This window comes from Lagenorhynchus albirostris, chromosome 16 (genome assembly GCF_949774975.1).
Source record: "Lagenorhynchus albirostris chromosome 16, mLagAlb1.1, whole genome shotgun sequence".
NCBI classification, from domain to species: Eukaryota; Metazoa; Chordata; class Mammalia; order Artiodactyla; family Delphinidae; genus Lagenorhynchus; species Lagenorhynchus albirostris.
In genome coordinates this window covers 71,709,878-71,726,763 of record NC_083110.1, presented here as the reverse complement: position 1 = coordinate 71,726,763, position 16,886 = coordinate 71,709,878, and the positions used below count along the sequence as shown (strand labels likewise).

The window sequence follows — 16,886 nt, the reverse complement described above, 5'->3', positions numbered from 1 at the left end:
TTGTCTTTAATTTTTGCCAGTTTGATTACTCTGTGTCTGGGTGTGGTTCTCCTTGGGTTTATCCTGTATGGGACTCTCTGTGCTTCCTGGAGTTGGGTGGCTATTTCCTTTCCCATGTTAGGGAAGTTTTCAACTATAATCTATTCAGATATTTTCTTGGGTCCTTTCTCTCTCTCTTCTCCTTCTGGGACCTCTATAATGCGAATGTTTGTGGATTTATTGTTGTCCCAGAGGTCTCTTAGGCTGTCTTCATTTCTTTTCATTCTTTTTTGTTTATTCTGTTCCACAGCAGTGAATTCCACCATTCTGTCTTCCAGGTCACTTATCCATTTTTCTGCCTCTGTTATTCTGCTATTGATTCCTTCTAGTGTAGTTTTCATTTCAGTTATTGTATTGTTCATCTCTGTTTGTTTGTTTTTTAATTCTTCTAGGTCTTTGTTAAACATTTCTTGCATCTTCTCGATCTTTGCCTCCATTCTTTTCTGAGGTCCTGGATCATCTTCACTATCATTATTCTGAATTCTTTTTCTGGAAGGTTGCCTGTCTCCACTTCATTTAGTTGTTTTTCTGGGGTTTTATCTTGTTCCTTCATCTGGTACATAGCCCTCTGCCTTTTCATTTTGTCTATCTTTCTGTGAATGTGGTTTTTGTTCCAAAGGCTGCAGGATTGTAGTTCTTCTTCCATCCCCACTTCTCTTCATCTCATGCCTTGACATCTCCACTTCCATCATCCATCCATCCTCTCCACAAACATTTACTGAGCACCTACTGCAGGACAAGTACTGTGCCTTCAAAGAAGTTCACAATCCATCAGGGAAGACTCACCTATGACAAATAATTGTATTTCAGCGTGCTGAAGCCCTAGTTCTGCTGTGTATCAACTGTTATGAACACACAGAGAAGAAAGGCATGAACAGTATGAGTCAGGAAAGGTTTAACTTAGAAGGTAATATTTGATCTAGGTTTTGAAGAATGAAAAGAAGTTCAACAGCTAGAAAAGAGAAAGGTATTCCAGGCAAAGGAAATAGCACATTCTGAATTCCATTCTGGGACTTCTGTAGTTTCTACTTACATCATGGAACTCATAGTTTTGGTACTTATAGTGTAAAACGTATCATTTATAACCTCATTATATGTCTTGGACTACAAACTTCTTGACACGTCAGTTCATATACTTCATTTGTATTCTCCTCAAACCTTAGCAAAGTGCTAAGCATTGGGCACATAGTAAAGACCACGAAGATGTTGACAGAGTAATCTGATAATCTGTCAACATTTATGTACTCAGTTTTTTTGTGTGTATGTGTTCCCATAGGACTTTATGGACATTAAAATTTGGATTTCATGTAATTTTCACAAGTAATGAAGTGTTATTCGTCTTATGATTTTTTGAAACACTATCTTTAGAGCAGTTTTAAGTTCACAGCAAAACTGAAGGCAAGGTATAGAGATTCTTTCCTATATGAATTGCCCCTCCCCCACGACTGATATCCCCCACCAGAATGGTACATTTGTTACAAATGATGAACCTATACTGACACATCATGATTTACATGATTTACACATGTAAATCACCCACAGTCTGCATTACAGTTTGCTCTTGGTGTTGTACACTCTATGAGTTTGGACAAATGTATCTATCATCATGGTATCAGACAGAGTATTTTCACTGCCCTGAAAATCCTCTGTGTTCTGCCTGTTCAATTCCCCTTGCCCCAAAACACACACACACACACACACACACACACACACACACACACACACACACACACAGTTTTTATGTGTAAGGGAAGGGAACAAATGTTTATTGACTATTGACTACATGCTAGGATGAGTGTCAAAAGCTTTACACGTGTTCCTTCATTTAGAGAGATTAATCAGGCAATGGGCTGTTTCGGAGGATGAAGGTGTTAGGAAAAGGGAAAGTAACATAGATTTCAATGCAGCAATCCAGCAATGATTGAAGAGGCTGCCTCTGATGGGATTTGATCACTCACTAGGTACTAAGAGAGATGGAGAGAGAAGACACATTTTGCTCCCCAAGCCTCTCTTTTCACGAGCTCCCACCCGGTACACATCCCACTGGGTGTTAATGATGTCTACACTTTATTGACTGCACTATGCTGGGATTTATCAGGAACTTCACTGTAAAAGGGGTAGCGTGTGACAGCAGAAAGAGCAGGAGCCTCAGAGTGCAGTGAAACATCCCCACCTTAGTTTTGCATGTTACTAGCTGTGTGACATTAGGCAAGTTTCTTAAAACTCTTGAAGCCTTAATTTCCTTGTCTGTCAAATGGAAACAATAATAAGTACACCATAGGTTTATATGACATTAGTTGCAAAATACCTAGCACCCAGAAATGCTTCCTCTCCTATCTTCCTATGTACAACCTATTGGACCTGAAGAATTTGAAAGTACCAGACATGATGAATAAAGAAAAAGTACTTTTCTTTGGCAACATCCTATATTACAGAAATTTTGTTTCCTCCAATATCAACAGTTGCTGATGTCATAGTGTTAGTTGTTCAACATATTCTTGGAAGATTAACATTGTTATCGATGCTTCAATTTGCAAATTAAAAACAAAATTCAGATAGAGAAATTGTTACACAATTCCTAAAGTTCAGAACTCTCTTGTTTCTATTCTTTCACATAAGTCACTAGACTACTTTTTCTTCAATGAGGCATTTTGTACAGATGGAAATAACTATTCTCTTTCTCAGTTTCAGCAAGAAGCACATTTATCATTTGTTCAACAAAGTCATATTCACTTTTTACAACTGAGAAATATTTAAGGGATTTCATTATATTTGGGGAAATTTTCAACAATCAGAGATTTAGCAGCTGTCAAAAAAGACCTCCACGATTAATCTTTTATAATATGAGTGTGACTTGTAATCTCTACACTAAGGATAAAAATTACTAAATATAAGGAAAAATGATTCATAAACTATAATATTTCTTGGCAAAGAAAAACTGCTTTATGCTTTTTAAGATGTTTGAAAATTTAAATGAAACTTACATGTTTGAAATTAGTGCCAGATGCAACACAATTCAAGCACAATTCACTAGCTGCATCACATTCACTATGATTTAGTAAAAGATATTCAATAATTCTATGTTTCATAGAAATCTCACAAATACAAGTATTTCATTCACAAAATGCATGGTTTGGCAGGGTTCCAGGACAGGAATTTGCTGGAGGGAAGGTAAATTTATTGATTAAAATAAATCAAATGACTGACATTTCCTCCAGAAAACTGGCAAAATAATAATATTCAGAGACTGAAAGTCTTACAAGCAAAACTGGAAGAAAGGTCTGAGCTATTTACGTTTATTATAGGAATCCAATAATGTCATAAGAGTAAACAATCAGATATTTGAGAATTCTCAAGTTAACGTTGAGAACATTTTAAACTACGTATTTTTGGAGTAGGACTTTCCAGAAACCTTTGATGTGAAATCTGGTGGCTTTAAGTCTTTGGAGTACTTATAATTATATTCCCCCTCTATTCTTTGATGGAACATATGTAGAAACAATCCAGATAGTTCTGAAACAGGCCAACAATATTTCCTTCCTACCTCATATCTCAGTTCTTCCCCTTCTGTGCTCTCTTTCCCCATTTTGGTTACACCTCCACCATCAATATTTGTTATGGACTGAATGTTCGTGTACCCCTAAAACTCATATGTTGAAATCCTAACCCCAGGATGGCTGTATTTGGAAATGGGGCCTTTAAGGAATTAAGGTTAAAAGAGGCCATAAGGGTAGGGCCCTGATCCAATAGGATTAGTGTCCTCTTAAGAAGAAACAAACACCAGAGAGCCCTTCCTGCCCCCACCCACCCCCTTCTCTCTCTCTCCTTCTCCCTCTCCTTACACAACTGCACAAAAAAGATTTTATGAGCGCACAGCAAGATGGACGCTGCCTACGAACCAAGAGAAGAGGCCTCAGAATGAAATCTACTTTGCTGACACCTGGATCTTAGGCATCCCAACCTCCAGAACTGTGAGAAATAAATTTTTGTTGCGTAAGCTACTTAGTCTGTGGCATTTTGTTATGGCAGCCCCAGCAGACTAAGATAGCAATTAAGAGGCAACAGTGTAGCAGTCACAACAGCATTTTCCTACACATCCTCTCTTTAACTACTTTTTATGGATTGGATTCAGGGAAAAACACTATTGAGGGGCTGGACACATTTGGCCAGGAGAGTTTCATACAGATCCTCACACCACTCAGCCCAGCTTCTAATCGAGCATCAGAGAATGTGAGTGTGAGAAAGGACGTTAGTAACCCAAACTTGTCATTTCAGGTTTTGCTGTGATTCTGGGGTCATAGAAAACTACTCCATACACCTGGCACATGTTCTGGAAAACAATGGGGGTGAGGTAGTTGATAGTTAAGTATTACACTTAAACATCGGTTTATACTAAATTGTGATATGTCATTGAGTGCAATACAAAATTCTTTCACATTTTTAGAATGCTTCAAAGAAAGGCATTACTGATAAGGCTAATGTCAATACCAACTGAAAATTACTGTTGGCAAGGCAATGCCTTAAGGGGTTTATGTGTATTTTGTTACATAATCGTTACAACACTAGAAAATAGGAATGTATTCTTATTATTATTACAGAACGTTATTTCAGAAAATGGAAGCATTTCTAAAATAGCCCCACTCCCATCACGGTCATATTATGCTGTTTTATTTTCCTCATAGAGCTTTTTTTTTTCCCGTTTTTTTTTCCCTTGCTTATTTTCTATGCTTCCCTAAGCCCCTTCTCAGAGCCTAAGACAGTGGCTGCCACGGAAAAGGAGCTCAATGAGCTTCTGGCCAAGGCCACGTAGCTGGTCAGTGAAGCAGCTGCCACGATCACCAAACGGTAAGCGCCACTAGAGCAGAAGTAGGGATCATTTTGCTCTAAACATAGGCTGGCAGGGTGCCTGCTCAATAAATATGTACACAAAGAAAAAAAAGTAAGGAAGGGAGCGAGGGGAAAAGGATGTATGAATGGAAACGTTCCCAGAAGGGTCTAGAGAGCTTCTGCAGTGACTTTCCGTCCTTGGGGAATGAACTCAGTTCAAGGTCTAAGCCAGCACTTGTCTCACCACGGAGTACGGGAAGGAAAGGAGAAAGAACAGTCTTTAAAAACGTCCAGAAGAAAGAAGAAAACGACGAGAGAAAAGCTGGGAGAAAAGAAGTAGAAAGAAAGGAATCAACCCCTTCCTGCCTATTTAAAAGCATAGCTGAACGCGGCCGGTTTCCATGGCGACCCGAGGCCAGAAAGGCCTTAGCCTATTGGCTGAGATTCCGGAGCCAATGAGAAGGCGCGATGTTGACGGGTCATAAGATGGCTCCTGGACGGCCGGCTACGGACCGGTGAGTAGAGCTGGTGGTTGGGCTGGCTTCTGGGCGGCCCGGACTCCGGTGTGACGGACCTGGGAAGGCCGGGTGCGGGGAGCGAGGGAGCCAGCGTGGGTGGCCTCACAGCCTCTCCGCGGAGCCTTCAAACCCTTTGGCCGGGCCCGCGGGAGAGTCGGCGGAGCTGGCCTTTGCTTTGCTTGGACCCGGCGTCGCAGCGCCTTCCCCGTCCTGTTGGTGGGAGAGGGGTTCTTCGTCCCACCTCAGCCAGAGTGAGAGGGGACGAGGAGACAGACTTTCGGTCCGGGAAACAGTCTCTGGTTTACAATTGCTGTACCCGGAAGACAGCTGCAGTCAATGGGAGTGTCAGCAAGCTAGACGTCCTACATCAGAATCTGCAACGTTTAGTTCTGTGCTGGGAGGGGATTCTTCCCGCTCGGGGATCGGAGTGTGACCCTGCTGCCGGAGAGCCTGCAGAGTTACGGGTTGTGCAGCCAAACAGGAAAAGATGTACCTTTCTAGAGCCACCCTATTGCTGTCTTGCACCCTGTAAGTATTCTCACAGCTGCATCCAATTTGAAATGAGCCTCGAAGTGTTATTGGTTACTTGTAAATCCTTCCGTGTAGGGTTTTGAGTCTGGGGAAGTGTTGGCTAAACAAAACACTCACTTTGATGAAAACATATGCATACATGCAAAATCCTGCTAAATAGTTTATCAGGGTAATCAGATTGGTAACTTAAATCCGAAGTTTATCAGGGTAATCAGATTGGTAACTTAAATCCGAAGTCAGGCCTGTGATGCAGTTGTACTTTCTCTACCTTTTTGAGAAAAGGGAGCGTATTTATTTCATAAACATTCATACATTAATGTGGATGACAGCATGCTTAAAAGTATTTCAGTTAAGTAACTAGTTCGCAGTCACAGAAACTGATTATTGTGTAAATTATTTAACACAATCTTGAGATTGGTGGGTGGTGGCTTGGGACTGCCATACAAGTAAGATTAAATTCAGATCAGACAAGATTCAGATTTCTTTATTTCTAATTGAATATAAAATCTGGGAAATAAGACAGCTTCATTTGGTAAAAATGGAATTGAAATTCTGGAGTATTACAGGCAGGAGACATTCACCCAGTAAACTGCTCAGGTTGAGTTTTGGTTATACACAGTTGCCTGGACTTCCAGAAAATGTGACATTATTACCCAGACCTCTGAATGTGACTTCAGGCGATTTAGCCTAGCATTTTACATAGCTTTCTGCCCTTAGAAGGTGAGAAGAAAATTCTCACTGTTAACGAATGTTAACAGAATTACAGGCTGGAGACATTCTTCAGACCCATTCTCTAATCTGTGTCACCAAGAATATATTACCATTTAAAGTCTGTTCTCTATAGAGTTTTCAAGCTATAGAGTTCTATTTTTCTAAGATAAGTGGATTACAGTGCATTAGGTGAGTCCGTTACCTCATCTGTAAAAGGGGTTTAGATAATAATTCCTAGTGGAAGGGTCATTGGTGAGGATTAAGGGTAAAACGGTGCCTGTCACATTGTTTGTATGCCATGTATAGCGGTGACCTGCTTTGTTTTTCGTTTTGTTTCTGTTTCTTCTGTCACAATTGGGGTTTCTTTCCCTTTCTGCAGAGCATCTTTTAGGTGTTCTCTCTGAAGTGCAGAGTCTTACTGAAAACTAGCAAGCTTGCCTGTGGTGGCTGGGTTAGGAGAGAACCCTTATCTTCTGGGGTGTTGAGGTTTAATTAGTATTGTTCTGACTGCGAGAGGATGGAATGTTACAGCAAAGAATGAGGTGATTCTGGGCATTTGGGCACGTATAATACTGAGATCCATAAAGAAACATTTTAGAGCAGCAGGACATCCCAGAGATCTGATCACACCCTTCATGTTATAGCTTAAGAATAAAGACCCAGACAGATGCAGTGCCTTCCCCACAATTTTGTTGTTCAGGACCAGGAACCTATCTTCTGACTTTCAAAACAGTGTTTTTTCTGCTGCTCTACCACTGGTTCTCAATCCTTTCACAACCTAGAACCCCTTTTATTATAATTTGATATCTCCATGGATGCTATATTTTGAAAGATTGTGTCCACTAAACTATATTCATTAAATTTGTTCTTGTTTTTTTTTTTTTAATAAAAATCAGGTCTGTAGCTACTAATCAGAGTCTCTGCTGAATGAATGTGTGGTGAAGAATAATGTTTCATTGAATTTAAGTCTCCTGACCTAAAAGTGGATGATATAGTTTGAGGGATAATAAAATATATTGGGCTTTTTGAATATTGAAATTAGCTTAGAGACCTCCATTACTGTCTTCATAAAACTTTGGGAAAACCTAAGCTGAGGAACTGCTGAGCTGTGTCGTGTTCTTCTAGGTGCATTGCCATCTGCCCAGGTGTGCTAAGTGTAGTGACTGTGTTTGGTTTCCACGGGCAAAAGAAAGCCCAGCCATTGAGACGAGGATGATACATAAATATTTTTTGTTCATCATAAATCATGTCAGCCCTGGACTAAAGATGTGTTCTGCATAGCATACACAGAATTTTTTTTGTAGAATAATTGTGGAATTGGAAAGATCTCTCCAATATGAAATGGAGAGGCTGATACTCAAAACCATAGAGAAAAAAGGGATTCTGAATGATTTACATCTTCTTTGGGGCTAAGTGATAAAACTAAAATATTTGACGTGCAGGCTAAAAGCGTGAAAATTTATGTATTGATACACGGAGTGTTCTATAGACCTGGCGATCATCTACACTAAAAAACTTGTTTCTTGTTCTCTGGTATGCCACGTCTCTTGAGAATGGCTGAGTAATTTTCACATGTGAAGGGTAATTTGAAGTGATCTGCTTTAAAATGAAGGAATGCACTCTGGAAGGTATGAGGTGAGCAGCACTTCAAAGAACTGGAGAATCACAATCCAGACGAACACAACAGAAGTAACAGGGGGCCTGATAGGACCAGTTGGTACCATAGTACAATACAAATGTATGAATAACATGTATGTGCTTTGAGTAGAAAGACAGTGTTTTGGAACGTAAGCCTAAAACAAGTCACGAAGTAGCCACTCCATACTGGCTGACTTGCAGCCAAGCTGCTGTTCAGGGGGGCACTTTGCATGCTCCTCAGTGAATAATCTGTGTTTGTCCGTGGCCACCAAGTTGCCCTGGTATTTGTGTGTGTGTATGTGTTTTATGGTCAGAGGAGAAGGGCACATCACTTTACAGATATTTAGGAATTAAGTTCAGAAACACACCTTATTTGAACTTTGCCTTGTTTTATGGATTTGGACATAGAGTCCACTTTTTAAAAGTTATTTTAATTTTTTCCCCTGTGGGCACGCACAAGAAACTATCATACCAGTCAGTGGCATCCTGAGGACAGTTCTTAATGCCACATCAGCAAGAACTTACTAAAAATAGATGATTTTGAGAAAGTCCAAAAGTGATCAAAAATGATTGAGGGCTGATGAGGAAAGGCATGCCCTGTCCATGGCAACTGGCACTGCTTCCCAAGGTGAAACCCATTTGGGTGCCCAGAGCACAGAGTCACCCTGTGGAGATACTGAAGCAGTGGCCCAGTGGAGGAACTGTGCCCATCTGAGCGGTCACAGCTGAAGTCTGGGCTGAGTGGTACTTGGCTGATGGACAGAAGCTTGCCATTTGTATAGAATGTTGGTTCCATGAGGTTAGGCATTTTTGCCTGTTTTGTATACTGCTGTTCCTATGTCTTGAAGAGTGCCTGGCACACAGTGGGCATGTAAAAGATGCTATGGACAGGGAGGAGAAACAGTGGCTTCGAACGTAGAACCCCAGTTGGTGCTAAGAAAGCTAACTCTGAAACTTGTTACTGTCCTTGAGTCCCGAAGTGGGATAGTGAGTCTGAAGGTGTATTATGTCAGTGGCAAAGTCATGATGGAGCTTATTATCACTCCCCTCCCCCTGCTTCTCAAAACAGTAGAAATATTTTTATTAATAGCACAACACCTGTTTTTCAATACTGGCATGTTTTACACTATGTCCTTTGTGCTAACAGAATATCTCAACATAACCTCCATTCCAACTTTTAAAATCCTCAGGCCAGATTTAGGGATGGATCCAGGTTTTATAGGGCTTGGAGCTTATGTAATTTGAGGTCTCCTCTTTAAAAAAAGGAATACAGATTTAAAATATAGAAAATCAGGTATAGTGCTTTGGAAGGACCTGTGAAAAAGAAGAGCCTTGAAGCTTAGGTTCCATTTATCTTCCTGGTAATTTGCTTCTGGTTTTATTGCTCCATTCAGAAAAAGACATCAACATTTTTAATTGAAACCTCAGTCAGACTGTGGAAATCAAGGAAGTAACTGACTTGCATCAATTGCTAAGTGAATGCACCTTAAACATTAGAAACTTCAAAGCTACCTTATAGATGCTGCCACCCATGATAGAAATGATAAAAATGCAGTACCTGGCCACAGAAGTAATAATAATGATGGCAAAAAGAACTTAGCATTGATCAAGTCCCCAGAACCTCCTAAACACTGTGTTGAGTGTTTCAATAGCTTATCTTGTTTCATCCTCAGAATAACCCTGTGTGCAATATAGTTATTCCTGTAAAACAGATGAAAAAACTGAGGGTCAGAGGTGTTAAAAATGATTTCCTCATACCACTAATATATGGTGGAGTCAGGATTACAGTTGGAGTAATTAGATGTTAGAACCCTTCCTCTTAAAAAGCCAAGAGAATGTTTTGGTGAGAATGTTTCAGAGAGCCAGCAACTATGAGGCTGGACCCAGACTGAAAAGTGAGAGCTGATTCTTCGGACTTGGGAGGAGGTCCTTAAAAGTTATCCGGCATCCATTATTCAGAGTAATGCAAAATCCCGTGATACTTTGTCTCAGAGACAATGCTGGTGGTTTTCTTACTAGGTTAATGCAATAGGGGGCAGAAAGGTTAGCAAAAAAGATTTCCATCTTTCTATTTCATTCCTTTAAGTTGATCGTAAATCTTGAGCCGTACAGCCAACTTCTGTATTCTAGGCCTCTTTTGAATGAACTGGTTTTGGCTCCTTACGTATGCTAAAATAGACTGTGTCGTGGAGATTAATAGTGAAAATGTACTCAATTATAATTTTAGCAAATGATTACAACCTCAGTTTTTAAAAATCATTTTTATTAGACTTAACAGTAGTTAATGGTTCTCTCTACCAATGGGCTGTATAACTAATGATAAGAATTACCCTGAACTTTAACTTGTTTCCCAAATACAGTATTATTTTAAAAAGCTGTATGTTTTTGTTAAATTGTTAGGATTGTACTCCATTTAGTATTACTTTAGCAAGCAGTATAAAATGTAAAACTAGGACATCCTTTTTACCACCATACTTTTCTCAAACTACCTGCATAGCTTAAAATTTTTCCTTTGAGTAATACTTTTCCTACTCTGTAGTCCCCTGAAGTTTCGTGCGTTCAAATACAGGCGAAACATCCAATTTTATTTTCTCCTCTAACTGTTACAGCTTGAAATATAGTATTATAATTCTTAAGTTGCCTGCAGTGTATATTGTTAGGCTCTTAACATTCTTGAGCCGTGAATGCTTTTACTGAATTTCCTCTTTTCTTTGGACAAGATTATCCATATATTAGAGAATCGAGGTTCTATTGTCATTAAGTCATTCATCTGTAGGTGTGTCTTGTAACAAACTTGCTCAAAATACACTTTTTAAAAATTTATACACACAGGGCTTCCCTGGTGGCGTAGTGGTTGAGAGTCCGCCTGCCGATGCAGGGGACACGGGTTCGTGCCCCGGTCCGGGAAGATCCCACATGCCGCGGAGCGGCTGGGCCCGTGAGCCATGGCCGCTGAGCCTGCGCGTCCGGAGCCTGTGCTCCGCAACGGGAGAGGCCACAATAGTGAGAGGCCCGCGTACCGCAAAAAAAAAATAAAATAAAAAAATTTTTATACACGCAGGGCTTCCCTGGTGGCACAGTGGTTGAGAGTCCGCCTGCCAATGCAGGGGACACGGGTTCGTGCCCCGGTCCGGGAAGATCCCACGTGCCGCGGAGCAGCTGGGCCCGTGAGCCATGGCCGCTGAGCCTGCGCGTCCGGAGCCTGTGCTCCGCAACGGGAGAGGCCACAACAGTGAGAGGCCCGCATACCGCCAAAAAAACAAAAAATGTATACAAGCAAAATAGTTAAATTATCTTAATATGGAGGATACATCCCACTTTATACCAATTAAAAAAAAAAGTTTAGATAGACTGTTCCCAAACCATTGGTATAATTATTAGGTTGCTGGGGTATCTTTTAATGGTTTTAAAATTCTTTCCATGTCTACTTTATACGTTTTAATTCATTTTTTTCCCTTTAGCAGAAAAGATGTGGAGTGGGCTGCTACCTCCTGGCCTAAATGAAAGTGATGTTGAGTTGAATTCTGATGATGAAGCCACAGTAGAGAGCTCTGAACTTAACTTAGAAGAAGGTAAAGAAGATGGGACCATTACAAACACAGAGGTCTCAGATATCCCTACAGATGGACCAAAAACTGAAGCAGAGGCAAATGTAAATGCATATGAAGAGTGTCCCTCTGGAATTCCCTTAAATATGTGGAATGTAGGTTTTCTCTGACGTGTTCTTATTAAAGCCTGTACCTGTGTGTTTGTGCATGTTCCTGTGTGTGTCTCTGCTGTGGTCAGAATGTATATGTTCTTGGGAGGTAAATAGGTACGGAAGATTGACTCAGAGTAATTTTATTACTCTGTGGGTCTGTGGGCAATTCACTGGCCACTCAGATACTTATGTTCATTTTTGTTTTGTTTTTCATAAAAAGAGGAAGGAAAAAAAACAGTAGGATTAGCTACTTGGCCTAACATAATACAGTCTTAATCTCTTTGTTGTCTATGAGCCATTGACTTTTATCCTCAGATTATCAGATTGACTTATTTGGAAATAAATGAAGATAAAAACTCAGGTTGTGAAAGTCTCAGACAATAGAGTATCTCAAGAAGAACTGAACTAGTTTCATTAAATTTGTATTTTTATAAATGTTATAGTTTTTTATTACTTAACATGTTATTTTTCAGATGTATGCTTTGCTTCAAAGCATATTTGCTTCTTTCTTTATTTTTACTTTTATGTAGAAATTTCAAGAACTGCATACAAAACATTGTGAACAGAAAATCTCAACTTCAAGATCCAGAAAGAAAAAAAGAAAACGCTCCAGAAAAGGTGTTTTAATTTAGGTTAATTGTCAATAGTGCTAATATTAAATTGTGACCAATTGAGCTCAACAATTTTTTTTTTGTTTTTTGTTTTTGTGGTACGCGGGCCTCTCACTGCTGTGGCCTCTCCCGTCGCGGAGCAACAGGCTCCGGACGCGCAGCCTCAGCGGCCATGGTTCACAGGCGCAGCCGCTCCGTGGCATGTGGGATCCTCCTGGACCGGGGCACGAACCCGTGTCCCCTGCATTGGCAGGCGGACTCTCAACCACTGCGCCACCGGGGAAGCCCTCAACAATTTTTAATAACCATAATTTTGAAATAACCGAATACTTGGTATTGACACTGTGAATTCTTTTTCAGGTAAATTGAAGAATGAAGAAGAATCTCAAAGGTAGGTGGAATTTAAAATATCTGTCTGTCCTAGATAGTACTGTAAAACTTGTACAAATAGTTGAACTACTTAACCTCTGAAACGTAAGAACTAGTAGATGTAATATAATTGTAGTAACCAATTAAAAACAGTAAATGTAAAAGTGAGTACATTTTGTAAAACATGAGTTATTGTCTCTCTTCTTACAGTGAACAGTCCTCAAGTGAAACCCAGTTGAAGGAGCTTACTCAGTATTTTGGAGTCAACGATAGGTTTGACCCCCCTGTTAAAAGGAAAAAAATTGAAAAGGTAAGATCTTTTTTATTGCATCTTACATTAGCCAGTGGGAAATGTTTGTAATTAACCTTGCCTAAGGTGTTTCTCCTCATTAATTTGTTCAGTGAAGAAGTTAATGTGTGCAAGATGCTAGATAAACAAGTAAATATATAGTTACAAATCGTTAAAAAAGCTGTTAAGAAAGAAATGAACAGGGTATAGTGAAGAAATTAAAATGGAAGCCCCACTTTAGCTGAGTGGTCAGGGAAGTCCTTTCTTAGAGGGTGCCGTCTCACTAAGACCGTAGGATGGGAAGGAACCATCTGTATAAGGAATGCTAGTGTAGAGGTGATAACCTGGGTAAAGATCCTAGGGGTGGAAGAGTCATCATAGAACATTTGAGTAGACGTAAGAAGGTCAGCCTGGCTGGACGGGGTCAGTGAGGAGGAGGGTGGGTGGCCCAAGGTAAGATTGGAGAGGCAGGCAGGCAGGGACCAAACTCTGTAGAACCTTAGAGGACAAGGTAAGGAATTGGGTTTTAGTCACAGTGCAACTGAGAGACATTCAAGGGTTTTAAGTTAAGGGAGTGATGTGATCTAAGTTACGTTTGAAAAGATTGCATCTTACGTGGAAGATGGACCTTGGGGCAACAAAAGCAGATGAGAAGAGGACAGTTAAGAGACTCTTCCAGGCATGAGATGATGGCGGCTTGAACAAGAATGGTGCTGCTGAAGATAGAAAAGTGGGTAGAGTTGAGGTACACTGTAGAAGTAGGATCAACAGTATTTGCCTCCTGATTGCTTATGAGGTGGTGGGGAGATTTAGGATTATGAGGGCAGGGAGAGAACCATTCAGGGTTTTACTTAAGCAGTGGTGTGAATAGTCATGTGAATTACAAAAATGGGAAAGCTTTGGAGGGGAGGTTTAGAGTGGGGCCTAATCCAGAGTTAATTCTGGGGCATGGGTAATAGCAAGCAGGGATAGAGTAGACTGTTGGTGAAACGAGGCGGGAGCTTCAGGAGAGTCTGAGCTTGAGGTGCATGCTTGGGAGTTGTCAGGCTAGAGATGGCGTTAATATTTAGTAGAGGCTTGAATGAATGAATAACTTATACATTCACTTAGGGGAATGTTGACAGACTCCAGGAGCATGAAAATTGAGCTCTGGGCCATAGGGACAGAGGCACAGAGGCCTGCTGGTTGAAGCCCAAGGATATTGTATCCTGCATGTATAGACAGGATCATTGCTGTGTACTACTGTGTATAGAGGTGATTACCATTTTCTGGTTAATCAGTATTTCTTATGAAAAACCTCTGATTTTTAAACCCGTCATTGGGTGGAATTGCCTCCTTGAGGGCACATGCATTAAGAAACTGACACAACAGAGTTTTACATGCGAACCTTTTGATTCCAAGTTTGCCAAGAATTCCTGTCACCTAATCCCTAGAACACTGCGGAATTGGAACCAGGATCACCTGCTGCTGCAAATAATTAGAGCTGTTGAGCAATCTCCTTTTTCCAAATGTTCAAACAGGTGCGGAAATGCTAAATTTCTTACAAAGAGCGAGCACTGGTAGAGGTGAAACTGAAACCCAGGCTTTATTGCGCCATTCTCAGTTCTCCAGCTTCACTGCCCAAGGGGCTGGTGAGCATTTTAAAGTGTGATTGCTGTGCTCTTGACTCCTGTGATTCTGGTGGGCTGGGAGGAGGGATCTTGCGAGGAGGATGCTCTTGACTGTACCAAACCTGTTCCAAAGCCTGAGGGAGGAGGCTTATGCTGATGGCAGCGGTCCACGGGCCGTCTCTGGCCCGCCTGCTTTAGAGTCCCAACCTCTGACTGGATTGTTCTTTTGAAGGAAGAAATGGTTAAATGTTGGTTCTCATAGGAAATGTTTTTTAAAGTTTTATTTATGATTTAGGTGGTCTTTGATCTTCAACTGTTTACAGTATTTGTTGTGTTTTCTCATAACTGTATTGACTTTAGAATGTCTGAATTGTTTCTTAGTGAAGTTAAAGCTATGAAATTCAGATTTTAGCCTTTCTAAAAAGTAGAAATTTTGAAGGCATTTTTTTACAATCTATCTGTATTAGAATATTTTTATTTCCCTACATATATGAAATTGTACCTTCTTGATACTTGGAAGATAAGGCCAACTTATTCTTTGTCTAAAATTTGGAATTTGTGAAGAGTAGCTTTAATCAAGGATACTAGGATTTCATGTGCAAAATCTTTTAAACAACTCAGTTTTAGGAACTAGTGTTCTGTTTTGCATTGTACATTAGATGAATTCTAGAAAGAATTATAAGTCAAACACCATTTTAAAAAGGAATTTCTGTTTAAGGGAAGACCGCTCTAAACCCTTTTATAATCACCTGTTGATCTGTTTTATAAGTTCGGCTTTTCCTAATGGTAGGCATTCCTCTGTATGAATGGCATGTGCCCAAGAAAGTCATGGCATCACCTAAACAGGGAAACTGATGCTGGCCAGGCTTGTATCTGCCCAGGATGTTGCCAGCACTTAATATTCTATAAATAAGTGCAAGCATAAGAGGAAAGGAAGGATTTGGTGAAGCCAGATTATCTCATATCCTCTTGGTAGTTCAGCTTAACTGCATACCAGCAGGTTCACACTCATTCTTTGGTTTGGGATCACTGTTTCACATGCGCCCCTTTTGCTGTCATGCTAAAGTCTCTACTGTGAATCCAACAGAGTAAATAGACATTAAAGAATGTCCACACGGGGGGCACCAAGATAAATGCTAAGAATAAATGTAAGTTCAGCAGATAATAGCACTGCCCAAGAAATCTAGAGAGGATCATGAAAATCCGTGATGCAGTATGGACAAAACTAGCATGGATTTATAGTCCATTATTTTACTTCTCTGGAGCAGAGGCTGATCTGTTACCATATCTCAGAGACCCTTTTTAGTCTCTTTTCGCTCAATCACTCAACTCTCAAGAATGGTAAAACAAAACAAACTTCTTACATCTATCGTGTAGTCCTTTTTCTTTTTTATTCTTTTCCTTCTTTTCTTTTTCTCTCTTTTTCTTCCTTCCTTCCTTCCTTCTTTCCTTCCTTCCTTCTCTCTCTCTCCTTCCTTCCTCCCTCCCTCCCTCCTTTCCTTCCTTCCTTCTCTCTCTCTCTCTCCTCTGTCTCTCTCTCTCTCTCTTTCTTTCTTTCTCCACTGCCAAGCCAAAACTGTTGCTCAACCAAGGATGTGTATTTACAACACTGCTGTCACCTGCTTCCCTGACAGTGCAGAGAGACTTATATTTTTAAAATGTAATCTTCCTAATATCCAAAGCTGTTTTAAAGTGTTCTTTGTATTAAATACAGCTATAATTGTGTTAATGGCAGCAGTTCTGGCACTTATCAATAATTCTGTAATCATAACAATTATTTTGTGTCTATGTGGGAATTTCTTTAGAATAAATTTTACTCATTAATTTCATTATAAATGTCTCAAGTATTCTTTAGTTGAATCAGTTTGATTAGTCAGCAGTCATTTTTGAAAGTAGTTTTATGTATACTTAATGGATACTTTTTGGCAAGAAAAACCAGAGGTACTTTTAAAAATTTTGAGAGTAACTGCACAATGTCTTTGATAATTTTTAGTTGTTTATGAGAGGAAGCTGCTATTGTATAGTACGGCTTTTTTCAAACTT

The 16,886-nt window shown here is 40.1% G+C and overlaps 1 protein-coding gene across 4 annotated transcripts in view; it reads left to right on the top strand.

Annotated features, from left to right (window-relative positions):
* The first annotated feature begins 5,230 nt into the window (after window positions 1-5,230).
* Window positions 5,231-16,886, top strand: part of FAM204A (family with sequence similarity 204 member A) — a 31,888-nt gene continuing 20,232 nt past the window's right edge. The window contains exons 1-5 of one of the 4 annotated variants that reach the window (XM_060126397.1): window positions 5,231-5,381; window positions 11,726-11,916; window positions 12,495-12,582; window positions 12,936-12,966; window positions 13,155-13,254. In XM_060126397.1, coding sequence (XP_059982380.1) covers window positions 11,734-11,916; window positions 12,495-12,582; window positions 12,936-12,966; window positions 13,155-13,254 — 402 coding nt within the window. In that variant the 5' untranslated portion in view covers window positions 5,231-5,381; window positions 11,726-11,733. Of the gene's footprint in view, window positions 5,382-5,893; window positions 5,913-11,725; window positions 11,968-12,494; window positions 12,583-12,935; window positions 12,967-13,154; window positions 13,255-16,886 lie in introns of those variants that run through there. The other 3 variants (XM_060126394.1, XM_060126395.1, XM_060126396.1) reach the window with 3 other exon arrangements.